The 16,508-nt window shown below is 30.0% G+C and overlaps 1 protein-coding gene across 2 annotated transcripts in view; it reads right to left on the bottom strand.

The window, feature by feature from the left end:
* Nucleotides 1-3,197: 3,197 nt before the first annotated feature.
* The window catches only part of LOC111641905 (procollagen-lysine,2-oxoglutarate 5-dioxygenase 1-like), a 41,742-nt gene continuing 28,431 nt past the window's right edge, over nucleotides 3,198-16,508 (bottom strand). The window contains exons 9-14 of one of the 2 annotated variants that reach the window (XM_023388154.1): nucleotides 15,664-15,761; nucleotides 13,038-13,139; nucleotides 11,785-11,916; nucleotides 9,970-10,091; nucleotides 5,117-5,218; nucleotides 3,198-3,648 (exon numbers count right to left, since the gene is read on the bottom strand). In XM_023388154.1, the coding sequence (XP_023243922.1) occupies nucleotides 3,519-3,648; nucleotides 5,117-5,218; nucleotides 9,970-10,091; nucleotides 11,785-11,916; nucleotides 13,038-13,139; nucleotides 15,664-15,761 (686 nt within the window). In that variant the 3' untranslated portion in view covers nucleotides 3,198-3,518. The remainder of the gene's footprint in view (nucleotides 3,649-5,116; nucleotides 5,219-9,969; nucleotides 10,092-11,784; nucleotides 11,917-13,037; nucleotides 13,140-15,663; nucleotides 15,762-16,508) is intronic. The other variant, XM_023388155.1, reaches the window with a different exon arrangement.

Here is a 16,508-nt window from a genome sequence, read left to right as displayed (position 1 = left end):
CAATTAATTTTAATTAAAACTAATGTTTTTGACCTTTGTCAGGTTTTCAAATAGAGATTCTATTTGAAATGTTAGAAACATTAGTGTGTTCAGTGTCTTTTATATATTATGGTAGTTTCAGCTTTGACCATTAAGGAGCTAATCTATCACTAATCTATCCCTCTGAAAAAGAATACACTTGGCGGATGGAGCCAATTTATGCTACTTTAAATTTATCAAAAATACTGTATATTCCTACTTTTATGATTTAATCGGTTGATCTATTCTAAATTATTTAATTAATTTAAATTTAATTATTAATTACGAAACCTCATTTAATGAGCACCTCTCATAACGAGCAAAGCAAATTGTAAAAAAAAATGACTCGCTTAAGGAGCAACGTTTCACATAACGAGTGACGAGGAGAGGGGAAGTCCTAGATTGTGTGCATGCTACATCAGTTTGTGTTTGGCACTCATTCTGCTAGAATCTTAATGCCACTTATGATCACACATTTTTCTAAACTTGTGTTTAGACATATTACATATATAAACATCAACAACCATAGCCTATTATATAATAAACACGCCAAACAATATGCCAAATTTTTATGCTATGTAAAGGCTATAATTAAATATTAGAAAGTACCATATTTCGAATTTTTTTTGGTTCTCTGCAAATCAAATTTGCATTCCAGGTTGGTTCAGTCCATGCTAGAAGAAAAGATGATGATTCACGCTCCTTAATAATATATATTGTATAATTTTCTTTGAATAAACATTATACAATATATATTATATACAATATATACATAAAATATTTGAATATTTTTTCGGCATGGAATGCATTATCGTATTTTACATTAATTTATATGGGAAAAATTGTTTTGCTTTACGAGTAACATTCTGGAACGAATTATGCTCGTTAAGTGAGATTCCACTGTATTACTATTGATACACAATGTCAACCTAATGCCTGTCTTTAGGTCAAATTACTAATTAAATTAATTAAATTAACAGTCTAAACATAGCCCAACAAATACAGCAAATTACATATTTGAATTACAGTAGAGCCTCGATTATCCGACCCCCGATTAACTGACACCTCGGTTAACCGACCGTCCTAGTCGGCAAATTTCAAATGTCCGCTAGTGATGTGGCGCTACAATATTTGGCTATGTCTTGGCTACTTTAATATTATTTTTACGTGTTTTAGCTGGCAACACTCATTCGACCATGAAAGGGAGCCAGTATTTAAACGAAGCTTAATTTTCTAATTTTTAACGATACAATAGCGACGATTATTATTTTAAAAAATTTTTGTTAGGCTTAACATCGATGAAAATTCAACGCAAAATAGGTTAATAGCGATATACTAATATACTAATTACATGGGATATAATAATATACTACACTAATAATGGATTTTTTCAAACTTTTCGGTTATCCGACTTTTCAATTATCCGACCAACCCCAGTCCCCAATTGAGTCAGATAATCGAGGCTCTACTGTATTATTAATAATTCAGTATAAACAGCTTAATAAGTATAAGAATATAATGAAAAAGCAAACAATTATTTATTGCGACATTGCCACAATGCTGGACTGAAATTTTTAACGTAAAAAATCAAATTTCTAGTTCAGACTGAAAGTTCATATATAGTTAATTGGGGGCAGTCCCTAAGCTTTCAACATCTGCTCTCAATTTTCATCTAACTCCATTTGAGATTAACAAAGGAAAGATGATAAATGACAGTGGAAATGTATGGGTCTGCAATTTGAAAATTACAATATTCATTGTGAGTTTGGACATGCCCACAATGAGGTGGTGGTGATGGATGAGTACCAAATCCAGGATACAGCACCCCTGAAATATTTCTAGGATGTTTTGACCCACCTGGGTCCTCAGAGTGATAGGACGATGCCTTAACTGTCTTGATCATTTGCAATTATATCAAAGCTAAATGATTACTGGATTAAATCGAGCTAAATTCCCGCTACTAATAATTAATAACTTGTAGAATATTAAACTTAATATAATATATTCTCTTAAGAGAACCTGCATTTAATTTAATATATTTAATTCTGTTATAATGATATAAAATCATTTTAATTATTTAAATTATTGTCAAATTTTCTGTAAATAGTTAATTATAATAAGTCTTCTACTTCCAAGATAAATGATTAAATTATCGTATAGAAACTGTTTTCATTTTAAAACTTTAATTTAATATTAGTGGAAATTTAATTAATTAAATAACAAAGTGCAAGTTCTAAACAAATATTTGGGTAATTGTGTTTAAAAATCTTAGCAAAAATCTGTAAAAAGTTTGTATAATTATCAATTTAGTGCACAAGCACTTAGACTAAACAGCAAGCTACACTTTGATCCATAACAGTTGGATCCTCTCTAAAATAAGTACAATTAGTATGTGAGAAAAATGGGAAATGACAGCTTTTTATGAGTAATTTGGATATCTAACTCATTTTCCTATACATTATAGGAACTGAGTGGGGTTGTACTAATATTAAGTAGACCGACACTTTATCTCACTACAGACTGGATGATAAGTATATATATATATAATTGCTTCTGAATAGTAAATATTATATATAATTAATTTCAAAATATAAAATATAATTAACATTTATGTGAATTTAGTAAAACTTTCTCATAAAAGAAACTCACTAATCTCTTTATAAAAAATTTTCAGGATAACTTAATAGCGAGGTTGAGGCTGAAGTTTTAAATGCAAAAACGTGTACGTCACACATTCAGCGCCACTTTCCTGTAAGCCTAGAAGTTTGACAATGGTGTTTGGATAGTCAGTGGAATCATGCTCAACATTCCAAACACCATTGTCAAACTTCTAGGCTTACAGGAAAGCGGCGCTGAATGTCCGGCATACACGATTTTGTGTTTAAAACTTCGGCTTCAACCTCGCTAATAACATCAAAAACTGTATTTTATAGATAGTATTTAATTTTTATTTCATTTTTGAAAAATCAAATTAAATAAAAACAATTTTTAATAAATGTATTAATCAATGTTTATAATTAAATTTTATAAAAATCTCAAAAGTTCAAATAAAGATTCAAAGAAAAATTGTATGAAAATTATGTTTTATTGGAATAAATCCTGTAAATACTGTATTTATTCTAATAAACAGAGCAGCTGAAAGTGAAAAACTTATCAGATTTATTGCATTAATAGTCGTCCTCGAATAATAGTCACACCTAATTCACAAAGAATAGAAATAATACACACGTTTAACATAACAGTGCAGTTGCAAGCTGAAAAAGTTATAGACAACATGCTGTTTATTAAAATAAATATAGTAAAACTGAAATGCTTTCAAGTCCTGTTGCTTCATCTTCAAGAATGTAAATTATTTCAAAGTGAGTTTTTACAATGATATGTGTGTCTATACACGAATAAGCAAACTTAGAAAGCACTTGAGTTTGAAATATTTAAAGAATTCACAATAATAATGTATAATTTTCTTATAATTTAAATTAAATATAATTTTAATAAAGCTCTTACTTTCTAGTTCCTTTTACTATATCAATGTAATCATGTGAACGTGCGTAAAATCCATTTGATGATAATGCACCCCAGAAATTAGACCACATTTTATTTGGTCGAATCAAGAGAGGAGAAATGACGAGTCTGAAATTTCATAATTACAATAATTAACGAAGAGTTTATTTTAAGAAAATCTTAAGATAATAATTATATTCAGTAATATACATTTAAATATACTACATTTAAAAAATGTAGGATCAAGACATTATTTATATATTTAGATTTATTATATATACAATGTTTTTAAATTAATTTTGAATGAATTTCAGATTAAATTTGTTTTTCTGTTTTGATAAATTCAGTATATAACATGTAATCAAAATTTCTTTGTGAAAAGCAGAGCTAGAATAAGAGTTAAAATCAAATCAAATGCATGCCATTCTTCTCAGACTGTTACCTTTCATTGATGAATGTTTATTTTCTACTGGCATGTGACTTGTAATATCATTAGAGTTGCAGAAAATTGAACAGTAATTTTTTAAACTCTTTCTTCTAAACTTCTGAAACCTTTGTTTCTGTTCAGTAGACAGAATACGGAAGCTCCCAATTGTCTATATTTGTTATATATCCCTGTGCAAATGCACAATTTGCTCAAGCTATAATCAGGGGCGCCGCTAGCTGTTTGAACGCCCGTGTGCAATACCGATTATGCCGCCCCCTGTTTAACTACGATTACCTATGCTGAGCTTGCCAGAAGGGCTCTTTGCCGCCCCCTGGACGTGCCGCCCGCGTGCGGTGCACGCCTTGCACGCCCGCTTACGGCGGCCCTGGCTATAATGTAGCCCAGGTGAGGAATTCACTGTACCTATTATAATAATTTTGTGTATTGAAAAAGACATTTAAATCTTGAAAATTTATTTATTATGGACTCAAAGTACAACATTTGAAACTCCTCACTGGCATTGTCAGGTTTATTCCTCACAAATAAACTTTTCACTTATTTTATTTACTATGGAAACTGCAAAACGGTTCTTCTCACTTTTAAAGTCAAGGATGAAGTGGCTCAATGAGCATATCCAACTGCAATTTCTATTAAAAAATTGTAATTTGAATGATACGCGCTCATTTTGAAAATAAGTAAACAACTTTAATGCCAAAAGACAGTTTGGTTTATTCTTAAACTTTTCATTTGATTATCCTCTATTAAGATAACCCAATAGAGAATAATTAAAATAATTTGAACATTCAAGCACATTCTATTTCATAATTTATGGGAGAATAAATTAAGAAAATATGTTTTATTTGAAATGAAAATTTTAATGTTTCAAACTTTTATTTGTTTTTGGGAATTTGAGGAATGTTATAAAAACACTGTGCTAAACGAGACACATTGCTTTGGATAATGTAGAGAAATTTAATTGGATAAAAATCTTCGTGAAGATGAGTGGAAATTTGAAAACATTAGAACCTTGAACCATAAAAGAGCAGAGAGGACATAATATTTAAATGTTTTATATGATACAACATTTACTTATATATATATATATAATCCAAGAATAATAAATAAAATAATATTTTAATATGTTACAAATTCTAAACATTTTAAACTTACCTATTTTGTTCTATTAATAATTGAAGTGTTTTGGGATTTGTGATCTGCGCATCTGAATCCATAGAAAAATAATAGTCACAGTCTATTTTTAGACATTCTTCTCTGAAAATAAATTATAAAATTCCACTGAATGAAAATTTTATATATTTCATAATTAAATTTATCAAGTACACGTGAGCACGTACATAAACACACACATACAATACAAAGAGGCAGATCCAGAAATATCCAAAAGGAAGCTAACTCATAAAAAACATTTGAATAATTATAAATACCTTTCATTAAATCGTACATGATGATTATATCATATTTGTCGTCATAAATGTTTTCAAAAACAACATTTCGAAGTTTGAATAAATAAATTAAAATTGTTTTTTGTGTACATGGAAAGGGCTTAAGTTCAGTAGTCCTCCCCTTGGATTGCCATGATAGTACTGTACATACACACACACACAGTAATTTCTTTTTATTTAACAATGAGTAATTATTCATTGTACAATTGTCACAATGCTGGGCTGCAATTTTTAATCATCTTTTAATTTAAAAAATAATGACTTCTGTTTCAGACTGGACATTTCTAAAAGTTAATCGTGGTACCTGGCCCTTAATCTTTCCATATCTGGTCTGCATGTTAGTGGTGTCTTGTCCCTGTACATTATATTTTTCCTGATAACAATCAATCATGCTGGTCATCTAGCTCAGTGGTCTGCAATCTTTCTGACCTCATGGACCACTAAACTCACAATTTTGAATCCCGCGGACCACTGTCATGAATTTTTTTAAATGATACAAAATCTGATACAAAATTAAATTAATTAAACATTAAATTTAATGTATATGCACAGGAGGTGGCAACACAGATTGAGTGTATGGTGGCAAGAAATGAGACCACCATGTTTGGAGCTCCAAGGAGCCAGTGAGATGTACCAGTGATCAGTTGTGTGAATAAAGAGTTGTCCATATTACCTGATCACTATTACCATATTATCGAGACATTTAAAATATACAAGGGCTAGTTTTTAAATAAGGTCTGTTTGTGAAGGAGAGTGAGAATGACGTGTGATTGCAGCAGTGTGCATGAGCATCTGCTTTCAGCATGCTTTGTGCATGTTTAGATGACATTTTCAGCCGTATCGTCTGTCTGTGTGCTGAGCCATAGAAGTTTATAATGTTTAAGAAAATTGAGTCGTCCGCCGACTGTAAGATATGATCTGTTATTTGATTTCAGCACGAAAGATCATGGTAACTGTCTTTTGGGACAGGAAAAGGACTTTGTTAGTGGATTTTATGCCAAGAGGAACAACAATCAATTCTCATGCTTATTGTGTGACCTTGAGAAAACTCTGCTGTGCCATACAAGACAAGCGGCGTGGCCTTATGTCTTCCGACGGCAGGTGGCAGATTTCTTTGAAGTCAGAATTTAAAAAATTTCTGAGCGGTATGACAAATGTTTGAACAAAAATGGAAATTATACAGAAAAGTAGATAAAAGTATGTAGAATATGGAAAAAAATATACTTTAACGATATTTACAGTATTTTTCTTCTTATCAAAAAAAGGACCTTATTTTAAAAAATACCCTTTGTATATTTAACAAAAATAGTTTGATAATTTCATTAATTTTGAAATTTTGATTTATTATATTTATTTTTTTAATTGATAAACAAGTCAAATGTTTTTCTTAATGTATAAAGGGGTCTTTGAAGTCATCCATGCTTCAGCAACAAAATAATGTTCCTTTTATGTATGTATAAAAATGCAATTTTGTATTATTTTGTATTATATTATAATCCAAAACCCAAATGTTTGTAATGAAAAACCACTTGTATTTTTGTAGACGCCTGTATATCCACCAAATTGTAACAAACATGGCTGGACAGGTATAGACAATCTGTCTGAAATGCATACAGTCATCATAATAAATCTGTGTCTACCGACTTCTATGTAATTACTCTGACTACGTCAATAGTATGTGATAAGTCTTCCATAGAGCCAAAACTTAAGTGCTCATAGTTTCATATTGTAACATAAGGACAAAAAGTAATTGTCCAATTTCCACATCTAATTTAAATTTTCAGATAACTCTGTTCTTGAGATTAACAAAGGATGGACAAGCAGACAAATGACAGTGGGACTGTACAGGTCTGCAATTTGAAAATAAGAGATGAACTCTTATTTTCAAATTACAAAAAGAAAAAAAATGTAAAGATGTGTTATATTATATAAAAATACAACTGGATTACATCTAGAAACAACATTCACAACATCTTAAATCCCAGCACAATTTATTAAATTACTAACTAATGTTTTTGACATATTCAACATTCATCTTCAATGAACATGCTAATGTAAAAACCTGAAGATTGATGTTGAACACTTCCAAAAACAGTTAGTTGGTATTTAAGAAAATGTGCTGAAATTTAACATTAATTATTATAAAATTGATTATATAAACATTTATTCATTACTGTAATTTAATATATTAAAGCCAAATTTTGGATGATTGGATTGGATTAAAAGGATAAGGTAATGAAACACATGGGCAATCTGCCAAGGGAAATGCTTCTTGGGAGGACTAGTATGGGAAATTGGTCCCTATTTGGTGTTAGACACATGAATAAAATCCACATTGCCAGCCTGTTAGTCGGGTGCAAACCTGCAACCAAATACCAGTGTTTAGTGGTGCGATCCATTTTGAAATTGATGGGCAGTAAAATTTGGATAAATATATGTGATTGTAATATTGAGAATGATGACAGAGTACATTGAAAAACATTTAATGCTAAATAAATACTAAACCAATAAATAATAACAACACAATAACTTATCTTCAGATGTAAAAAAAAAGTCACTCTCAATAATTTCAGAATAAAAGGGACAAAATAGATTTTAAAATAAAAATTGTTCTTGTAGACTATGTATGTCATTAATATTCAAAAAATTAATATGTTTAACTCTAGTTTAATATAATTTTAATACAGGATCTTCCAAAAAGAATGCTACCACTTTAAATTACTACAATTATGTTAACTATTATCTGAGAAGTATACAACATATACACAGTGGTGATATTCAGCGGGTTCGCACAGGTTCGGCCAAACCCGTTGTTAACATTTTCAAAGCTTTCCGAACCCGTTGTTAAACACACGTAACATTTCTCAGTGGTTTTGTTTCTTTTAAAAAATATATTAAAATATACGTATTATACTCTGTAACACTACTAAACTAGAGCCTTATACCCTGTTCGCCTTGGTGCAACCTCCATCGACCGTTTCAATCTCGACTGAAACGAGGTTTAATCGTGATCGACTCAAGAGAGTTCGGCTGCGTTTCTTTATGCAGCGAGAGTGCAGCGTAAATGACGTCACGAGCAGCTATCGCTACACGTCGCTGCATCATAGTTTAGAAACGCTTTCCGCTCGAGCGAAACACGGACGTCATAATCTATCCTTTAATTCCAGTTACAGACGAAAATAGTGCTTTAGTTAAAGAACTACAATATTTAAATAAAGAGATATAAAGGATCGAGCATTTATCTTTCCATAAATGTGAACAAAGTAAAGAGATAAAAGATATATAATTATATTTAAAATATAGTATTTTCTTATTCTTTAGATAACTTTCAGAGTCATTTCATAAAATTTAATCCTTCTTAATCTTTCCATAATATTTTTATCAACAGTCGCTTCGACTTTTTTATTTTTACAGCATAATATCGTATTATACACACAAGCGTCCATTTTGCTTTACACGTGTAGCGGACGTAAAAGCTGCTTTATCTTCGCTGCAGCGACCTCTTGCAGCAAACGTTTAGAAACGGTTCGCTACATTGCAGCGCTGCATTTAGAAACGGGTTTCAGAGGGTTCGCTGTAAAGCGCTTCTCGAGCGCTGCATAAAGAAACGCGGCCTTCTTAAACTAGGTCCAGTCATACGCGAGATCCCACAATCCCACGCGCGCGAGAAAATACAAGATGGCTGCGAAACACGTGTCCGGCTATCAACAGCGGAATAAAAAAGATATTGTATTTCGAGAAACTTTGACATCTGTCTATTATTATAATAATACCTAATGATAAAATAAATGCTTTTGAAAAGTTTTTCTTGAGAAAAACCAATTTTTATGTTTATAAAATATTTTGAATGAAAAATATTAAAATACTGTATGTACAAAATAAACCATTTTAATATTTATCAAAACAATATAGTTCTGCCATAAACATTGTTAAATTTTAACTGACTTAATTTTGCGAACGCATCCTTATTTATATGGTTCTTAAGGTCAGTTTTTGCGCTAATGTTGCTAATGAACCATTTGAGCAAAAAAAAAATTGTTAAGGAAAAATTTTCTGTTAGCGAACCCTTTGTTAAATATTTCTAATATCACCACTGCATATACACATCAATAGAGTAACTGTCCAAGTTTCATCTCCCATCCGCAATCAAATGTCTTATTGTCTACTACCTCTAGGAAGTGCTTGAAACAAAAATAGTGATATTGCAACAGAGAAGGCATTTTATTCTGCAGTTCACAAAGTCTGAACCAGAGAAACACTAGTAATCTGCAAGAGCCATATAATTGTGGCTACTGTGGTAGGGGAAACAATGGATGTGCTGTAGCAAGCATAGGAGGAATTTGAGTATCATTTAGATGTGTGCTTTGTGAGAGGAAATGCATACAGTGAAAAATTCTAACAGGGAAAATGTGAAACTCAAACAGTTTTCCAATGTTTTAATGTATATTAAAATATTCTCAGATAATAATTAACATAATTATAATAATTTAAATTAGTAGCATTATCTTTGAAATTTAATAACATTTTATAAAGCTAATTTGTTTTAAATATTGTACTTACAATCCCAAATTTCTGGCATGCCATTCTTGATATCCATCATCTACTTTTAAGTATGTGATACTCTTATATTTATGTTTATGATCAGCAATAAATTGATCCACATCATTGACATGATATTCTACCTATAGATATTATTTAATAAAATTTATTAATGAAGTATAAGTAATAAAAAGAAATTGTTTTTGTTCATAATTAAAAGTAAATGAATAATTATTAAATTAATTGATTTTTATTAAGATAATAAGTTCATTATATATTGCAGAACTAACTGTAAATTATATAAAACTATATATTCTCTCTATATGCTATATGGGGGACTCAACATGTACTATACAGAGCGTCTCAGAATAGATCAATAGAAGATTTAGGAAGCTGATTCTGTAGTATATTTAAAAGAAGAAAATCCCATATGATCATATATTCAATATTATTTGAGTTTAAACATAAAAAACAAAATACAGTAGAGCCTCAAAAACTCGGCCTAATGTGGACCGAAGAGTGGCCGAGTTTGTGAAAATGCCAGGTTATCGGGAATGGGGTTAAAAAAGGATAAGTATGCGTGTTTCCTCAGAAAACACTGTACTGTACTTGTATGTATTGTTTGCTTGAGAATACAACAGAGAATAAACTGCCCAAATACCCTTAAACAAAGGAAAAGTATGTCCTTTATGAAGGCATAGAGCAGTGTTTCTCAATGGGGGCGATATTGCCCCCATGTGGGCATTTTTCCATGTTGAGGGGGCGATTAGTAACAATTTATATTTTGGGGGATGAAAAACAATTTTCTGGGCGATATAGTAAAACATTATATTAAGAATAATTAGATATTTTATTCGTTATATCGTTCAATAATTAAACAAATAACATTATACTAGTCACTAGTGTATTCAATGCAGTACGAATTTGGCGTTAGCCTTGGCCCTCGACATTGGAATTTTGAAGTGAAGGGGGCGATACTACGTAACGGTTTTATTGAAGGGGGCGATGATTGGTTAGAGGTTGAGAAACACTGGCATAAAGCCTTTACTGCATGAAAATGAAAATTAATGAATACATGGTGTACAGTAATTTACCTGATACGACAGACCTCAGAAAAATACATTACGAGAGCTTTTATACTTTTATAAAGCTGTCTATAATGAAAATTAATTAACTAAGGATTTTTTTGTCCTGCCAAGGTGTGGTTGAGTTATCCGGAGTGCCAGGTTATCGAGTGCCGAGTTTTCGAGGCTCTACTGTAGCATTTTATCTTCCAAAACATACACATGATATCTAATTATTAATTATGTTTTGGAGAAGCCTGTCTTGTTTGGTGGTAGATTATTTTATTACATTTTAAATTTACATGTACTGTGCATTTTGAGTATCAGATGATGTCACATCACCTCCTTTCCACTAAACATGCAGTACACATCCATGCTACAAAGTGCATCAAGTTGAAAAGAATGTTTTGAACACTTTTTGTAAACACCAGTGTTACACTACCATTTCATTTAATGAACTCTGAACATGTTTCTTTTTACTTGTCATTCATTCTCTTTACTGCTTCTAAAGACAATGTACTACATAATTTCTTCATTTGTAAAGCCAAAACTTTTCAAATACTGACAATACAACTCATGTTCATATGGGGATTTTTTTCCTGCCAAATATACTATAAAATCAGCTCCATAAGTCTTTTGAAACATTTCAAATCATCCTGTATATCCTACAAGCTCTCCATGTTGACTGATAAATAAAAATTATTTACACTATTTCTGTAATATGTGTATAAAAAGAAAAAGAACAGTAATAAAATTAGCAAAATTATCTTACATTATTATGAATAAAAAGATCCATTTTCTCTTTAGGATAAGTAAATAATAATATATTTTCAAAGAATTCTTGAAGGAAAGGTGTAGGATGTTCTATAAATATTGCCACTATAACTGAAGGTACATTCTGAACCTGGTAAAAATAATTTAAAAGTTATTTAAATTAATAAAATAAATATGTAAATACTTAACTGAATTTATTAGTAAATATATTATTGTAAACATTAAAAACAAACACAGTTAAAAGATGTAAATTTTTATAAGTTGAACAACAAACTAAATTTACAAATAATTAGGTTTCTTACTTAAATATTAAATTCTATATTACATTAATTAGGAGTTAATCACTATTATTCAATACATAATGTTCTTTATTAAATGTAATATTTGTTCAAAATTCATTTTTTAAACTCTTTCTGCCTTGTGGGCACTAAGAAAACCTTTTTTTCATGCCTATTGTGGGTTTGGTCAGGCCCATAATGTGGTGGTCTGATAATGAGGAATGAGCCTGACATATCCAAAACAGAACTCCCATAAAAATTCATGGGGTTTTATGTCTGTGTGGATGCGATCCTGGGCCAAACAGATCATCCAAAATTAAAATTTGAAAATTGTAATTCTTTCACCTTCCTTTTTTTTGTTTTGGAATTCAATAAAAATAAAATATTGTTACAACAGTATATAAATAATGCACTAATAAGACAGATAGTGTTAGAAATGTTATAAAATTATATTAGCATGTTAGTTTTATAATACTTTTACTAGTTTTTCTTAAATTATTAAATGCTATTACTTTTAAAATTTCAAATTATTCACTCTAAATAAAGCATATTTGTTTCATTTGTTTACAGAATACAAAATTTACTTCTTATCTTGCATTAAAGCAATAATAAACTGATAATTTATTTTTTGGTTGCTTGTTGTTCTCTATTATATGCATTTTCTTAGCACAATGTTGCTGTTCAGAACCTATTAGCTCCTTTCCCCCCCTTTTTTTTAAACTATGTGTGTATCTTACGAATCATGTTGGTTCAACTGTCACTATCTCAGGACTGGAGAGGGTCATTAAGTCCAAAATGCAGGACTTAATGCATTCCGTGCACACCAATAAAACAACCTTTTTCCTCTGAAAGTGTTCCTGTGTGATATGTTCTCAACAGCAACATTGTGCTAAGAAAATACTGATAATTTATTATTTAAGATTATAAAGTTACAATAAATAATAATAATAATTTCTATATTATGTAACATTACCTTCATCTTTCCCAATTTCTTTTTATTTTCATTACAACTTAAGCATCCTTTTTTGAGAGTCCATGATTTAGCTAAATAATTTCCTAAAGAATTCAATGCTATCTGTAAAAAAAAAAAAAACACGATTAAATTAGTTTATTAATTCTAAATCAATAAAATTAATAAAAATTTCATAAGACTATATGTAATTTAAAGACAATATGAAAATAATTTGGAGTCTTCTAAATATATCTTTCCCACACCATAGGAACAAACAACATACAAGAATTGATTTTTCTTTATAGGTTCTTCCTATCTAAAACTATTTTACAAGATTTTAATGTCAGAGAGACTTTTGAGTACGACATTACATAGTTTTAAATAGGAATAAACATATATAAAAAGATCCACTTCCATTTACATGTGTTTTTAGGGTAGGAGAAGAACATACTACCAAGATTCCAAATTATTTTCATGTTTGTTTTAAAATTATAAATATTTTAATTGATTTTTCATCCTAGATTTTAACTGTGATATTTTTATGGATGAATTATGAATATGTAACTGAATTTATTGTTTTAAACTATGTTTCCACATGCAATGATTATTGGCACCAATCAAATGGCATCAGTTTGCATGTAAAAACATGTAAATTTAGATTGGGCCAATAATCATTGTGCCAATAAAAATACACAAAAGGTGTGCTTTTTGGCACCACTAAATTGGCTCCAATAATTATAGTTAATTTGAGTGAAAATTGCATGTACAAAATTAATGAACTTATAAAATATAATTTGATAAGTGCCTTCTTGTGGTTGAAAAAGCTGTAAATTTAGTTATAAGAATTATTAAAACTATTTAACATTTTATATTTGTTGTAAGAATATTTAAGCTACTAAAATGCTTTAGGATTTTCTAATGATTATATTTACAACACAATTATTAAATACTTTTAATTATTTACTAATTTTAAAATGCAGTATTGATAATTTGATTTAAAAAAGTTAAACTTTTTCTACTATATTCTGGAGTGAAGTATACTTAACTGTATTAGTTATATCAAATTGTATTATGAATATATATATATATATAGTCGTGATGCAATCTCTATGTAACTTAAGACTATGCACGGTGTAGACAAAACCCTGTATTGTCTTAGCAGACAGCAGAAGCAAGACGTATTTAGCTAAATACATCTTGCTTCTGCTCTGTATTAGCTAATTAACCTGTACTCTAGTACACTTGTATCAGTAGGCTCTTCATTGGTATCAGGATCAGATGTTGATTATGTGATTCTTATAAAATAAAATTTATATCATAGTTTTTAAAAACAGAGAACAAAAAAGCATTTAATTCAAAGATATGCTTTTTGAATTAATTGAAAACGTTACTAGAATAAAGAATGAGAGAATCGTGCAATTTGAAAAATTCTTTGATTAATTATAATCACCAGAATGATAGTAATACATAAAGATATTCAAAAAAATAGAATAAACAATAAATATTTTCAAAATTCATCCTTTTGTTGTGTTCAACCATTTATGTATTACTATCATCCTGGCTATTTTGTTAATTAATGTATTTTTTGGCTGCAATTTAAAAAAATTGTAGACCTATAAATTCCCACTGTTGTCCATCTGTCTGTTGTCCGTCCTTTCTTAATCTCGAGAACAGAGTTAGATAAATGAAAGACAAGACCAGATATGGAAAGCTTAGGTGCAGGAAACTCTGATTAACTATATACAAACTTCCAGTTTAAACTGGAAGTCATGTCACCGGCAAGACACTAGTAATTTGAGATGGAGCGTATATATTTTAAATTAAATAAATTAAAAATTGCAGCCCAGTGTTGTGACAATGTCACAATAAATAATTGCTCATTATAATTGTGCTGTTACCCTGAAATTTTTACTGTTTTTGCATATTGAGATAGAAAAGTAGCCTCTAATAAAAGATCTACTCACAACAGAGACTTTTGTGTTCCTGAGGTGTGTAGAAATAATGAATTATGAAGTCATTTATTATTTATTCTGTTTTATTAAATATTTTCAAGAATTCTTTTGGTTTAGGGAGAAGTGTAATGGGAATATTGAATTTTTATCTGGGGTAGAAACCCGAGTGATTAAAAGAACCGTAGAAAAAGCAAAAATCTCTCAATCTTAACAAGATGCATCCTCCTCACTCAAAATTAAGGGAACTCTACTTGAAGAACCACAAGTGATTATATGCCATGTCATATGCAAATGTGTATGTTGTATATCTATATCTTTCCTTCAGAAAGTTAATGTGTTAAATAAACATTGTGTTCAGTTTATGAATCATCATGTTTGGAGGTAATGTTCAACTTTACATTGTTGTTCAGGGTTGAAATTTTTAACTGATGGCAACTTGCCATGTGTCTCCAACCCTTTTCTCATAGATCCAGGATAGGATTTGGCCCTATGAGAAGGGATTATTGGTACAACAGAATAGCTCACTACTGATAACCAGATGTATTTGTATTTAGGTATAACACATAACAGAAGCAAGACAGTCTGGTGAAATATTTTTATCTATATTCTATATCTAGATTAGGCATGTAAAGAAAATCAGATGCATTCTATACATAACTTTCAACTATTTACAATAATTGAAAACAGAAACTCACCTTACTTGCACCATTACCATGTATAACTATAGGAGTTGTGTCGTAGGCAAGATTACGAATATAACTATCTGTTTCTCTAAAACGAAGTTCAACATCACCTAAATCAAAACAGCAATAATTTAATGTTTATGTCTATAATTTGTATTACATTTAATGAAATAAAAATGATTAAAATGTTGATTTTTACATATATTTATATGGATTGTATGTCTAGAATTCATAAATCTTCTATGACATATCAGCACAGAATTTAATTAAAATTTCATAATATTGGCCAAATGGCCAAGGTAGTTAAGTGTCATTCTACTTTTATAAGCAACTCAGAGTAAAGTCTGAGTGGTTGAAAAATCCCAGAAATTTTTCTTAGGTGACCTGTCTTAGATATGTTAAGTCTCATCTCTCACAACTCAACTACCGTTGTTGTGGGTTGTGCTGAACCCATAAAAAACATAGAGAAAGGCAGTAACCAAGTATCTGCTAATAAAATAAATCAGTTTCAAAAACAATTTATCCTTAAATAAATTGCCTCTGTCTTCTGTGGGAACCTGAACTGTGTAAAGAAAGTTTGTTCAAAAAGAAAGAATAACTTCTGAAATTCACACATGGACATTGTGATTATATATTTTTTTGATGCTCAATAACCAAAAATAGAAATATGAATAAAGGGATAAAAAGGGAAATAACCACAAGAGGACTTCATCAGCAGCTAATGTATATCAACTTTCTGATCTGAGTTTCAACTTAAGCTTTCTCAGTGTTGGAAGTGATACCTTTCCCACAACTTTTTGACATCTCTAAGGTGTTTTGCTGTTTTAATACACTGAGGAATAGCCAATTCAGAGAAT

The sequence above is a fragment of the Centruroides sculpturatus genome, unplaced genomic scaffold (assembly GCF_000671375.1).
Source record: "Centruroides sculpturatus isolate CEXI.00-Female unplaced genomic scaffold, Cexi_2.0 scaffold1636, whole genome shotgun sequence".
NCBI classification, from domain to species: domain Eukaryota; kingdom Metazoa; phylum Arthropoda; class Arachnida; order Scorpiones; family Buthidae; genus Centruroides; species Centruroides sculpturatus.
The sequence above is the reverse complement of the archived record's forward strand: the minus strand, read 5'-3'. Positions and strand labels throughout refer to the sequence as shown.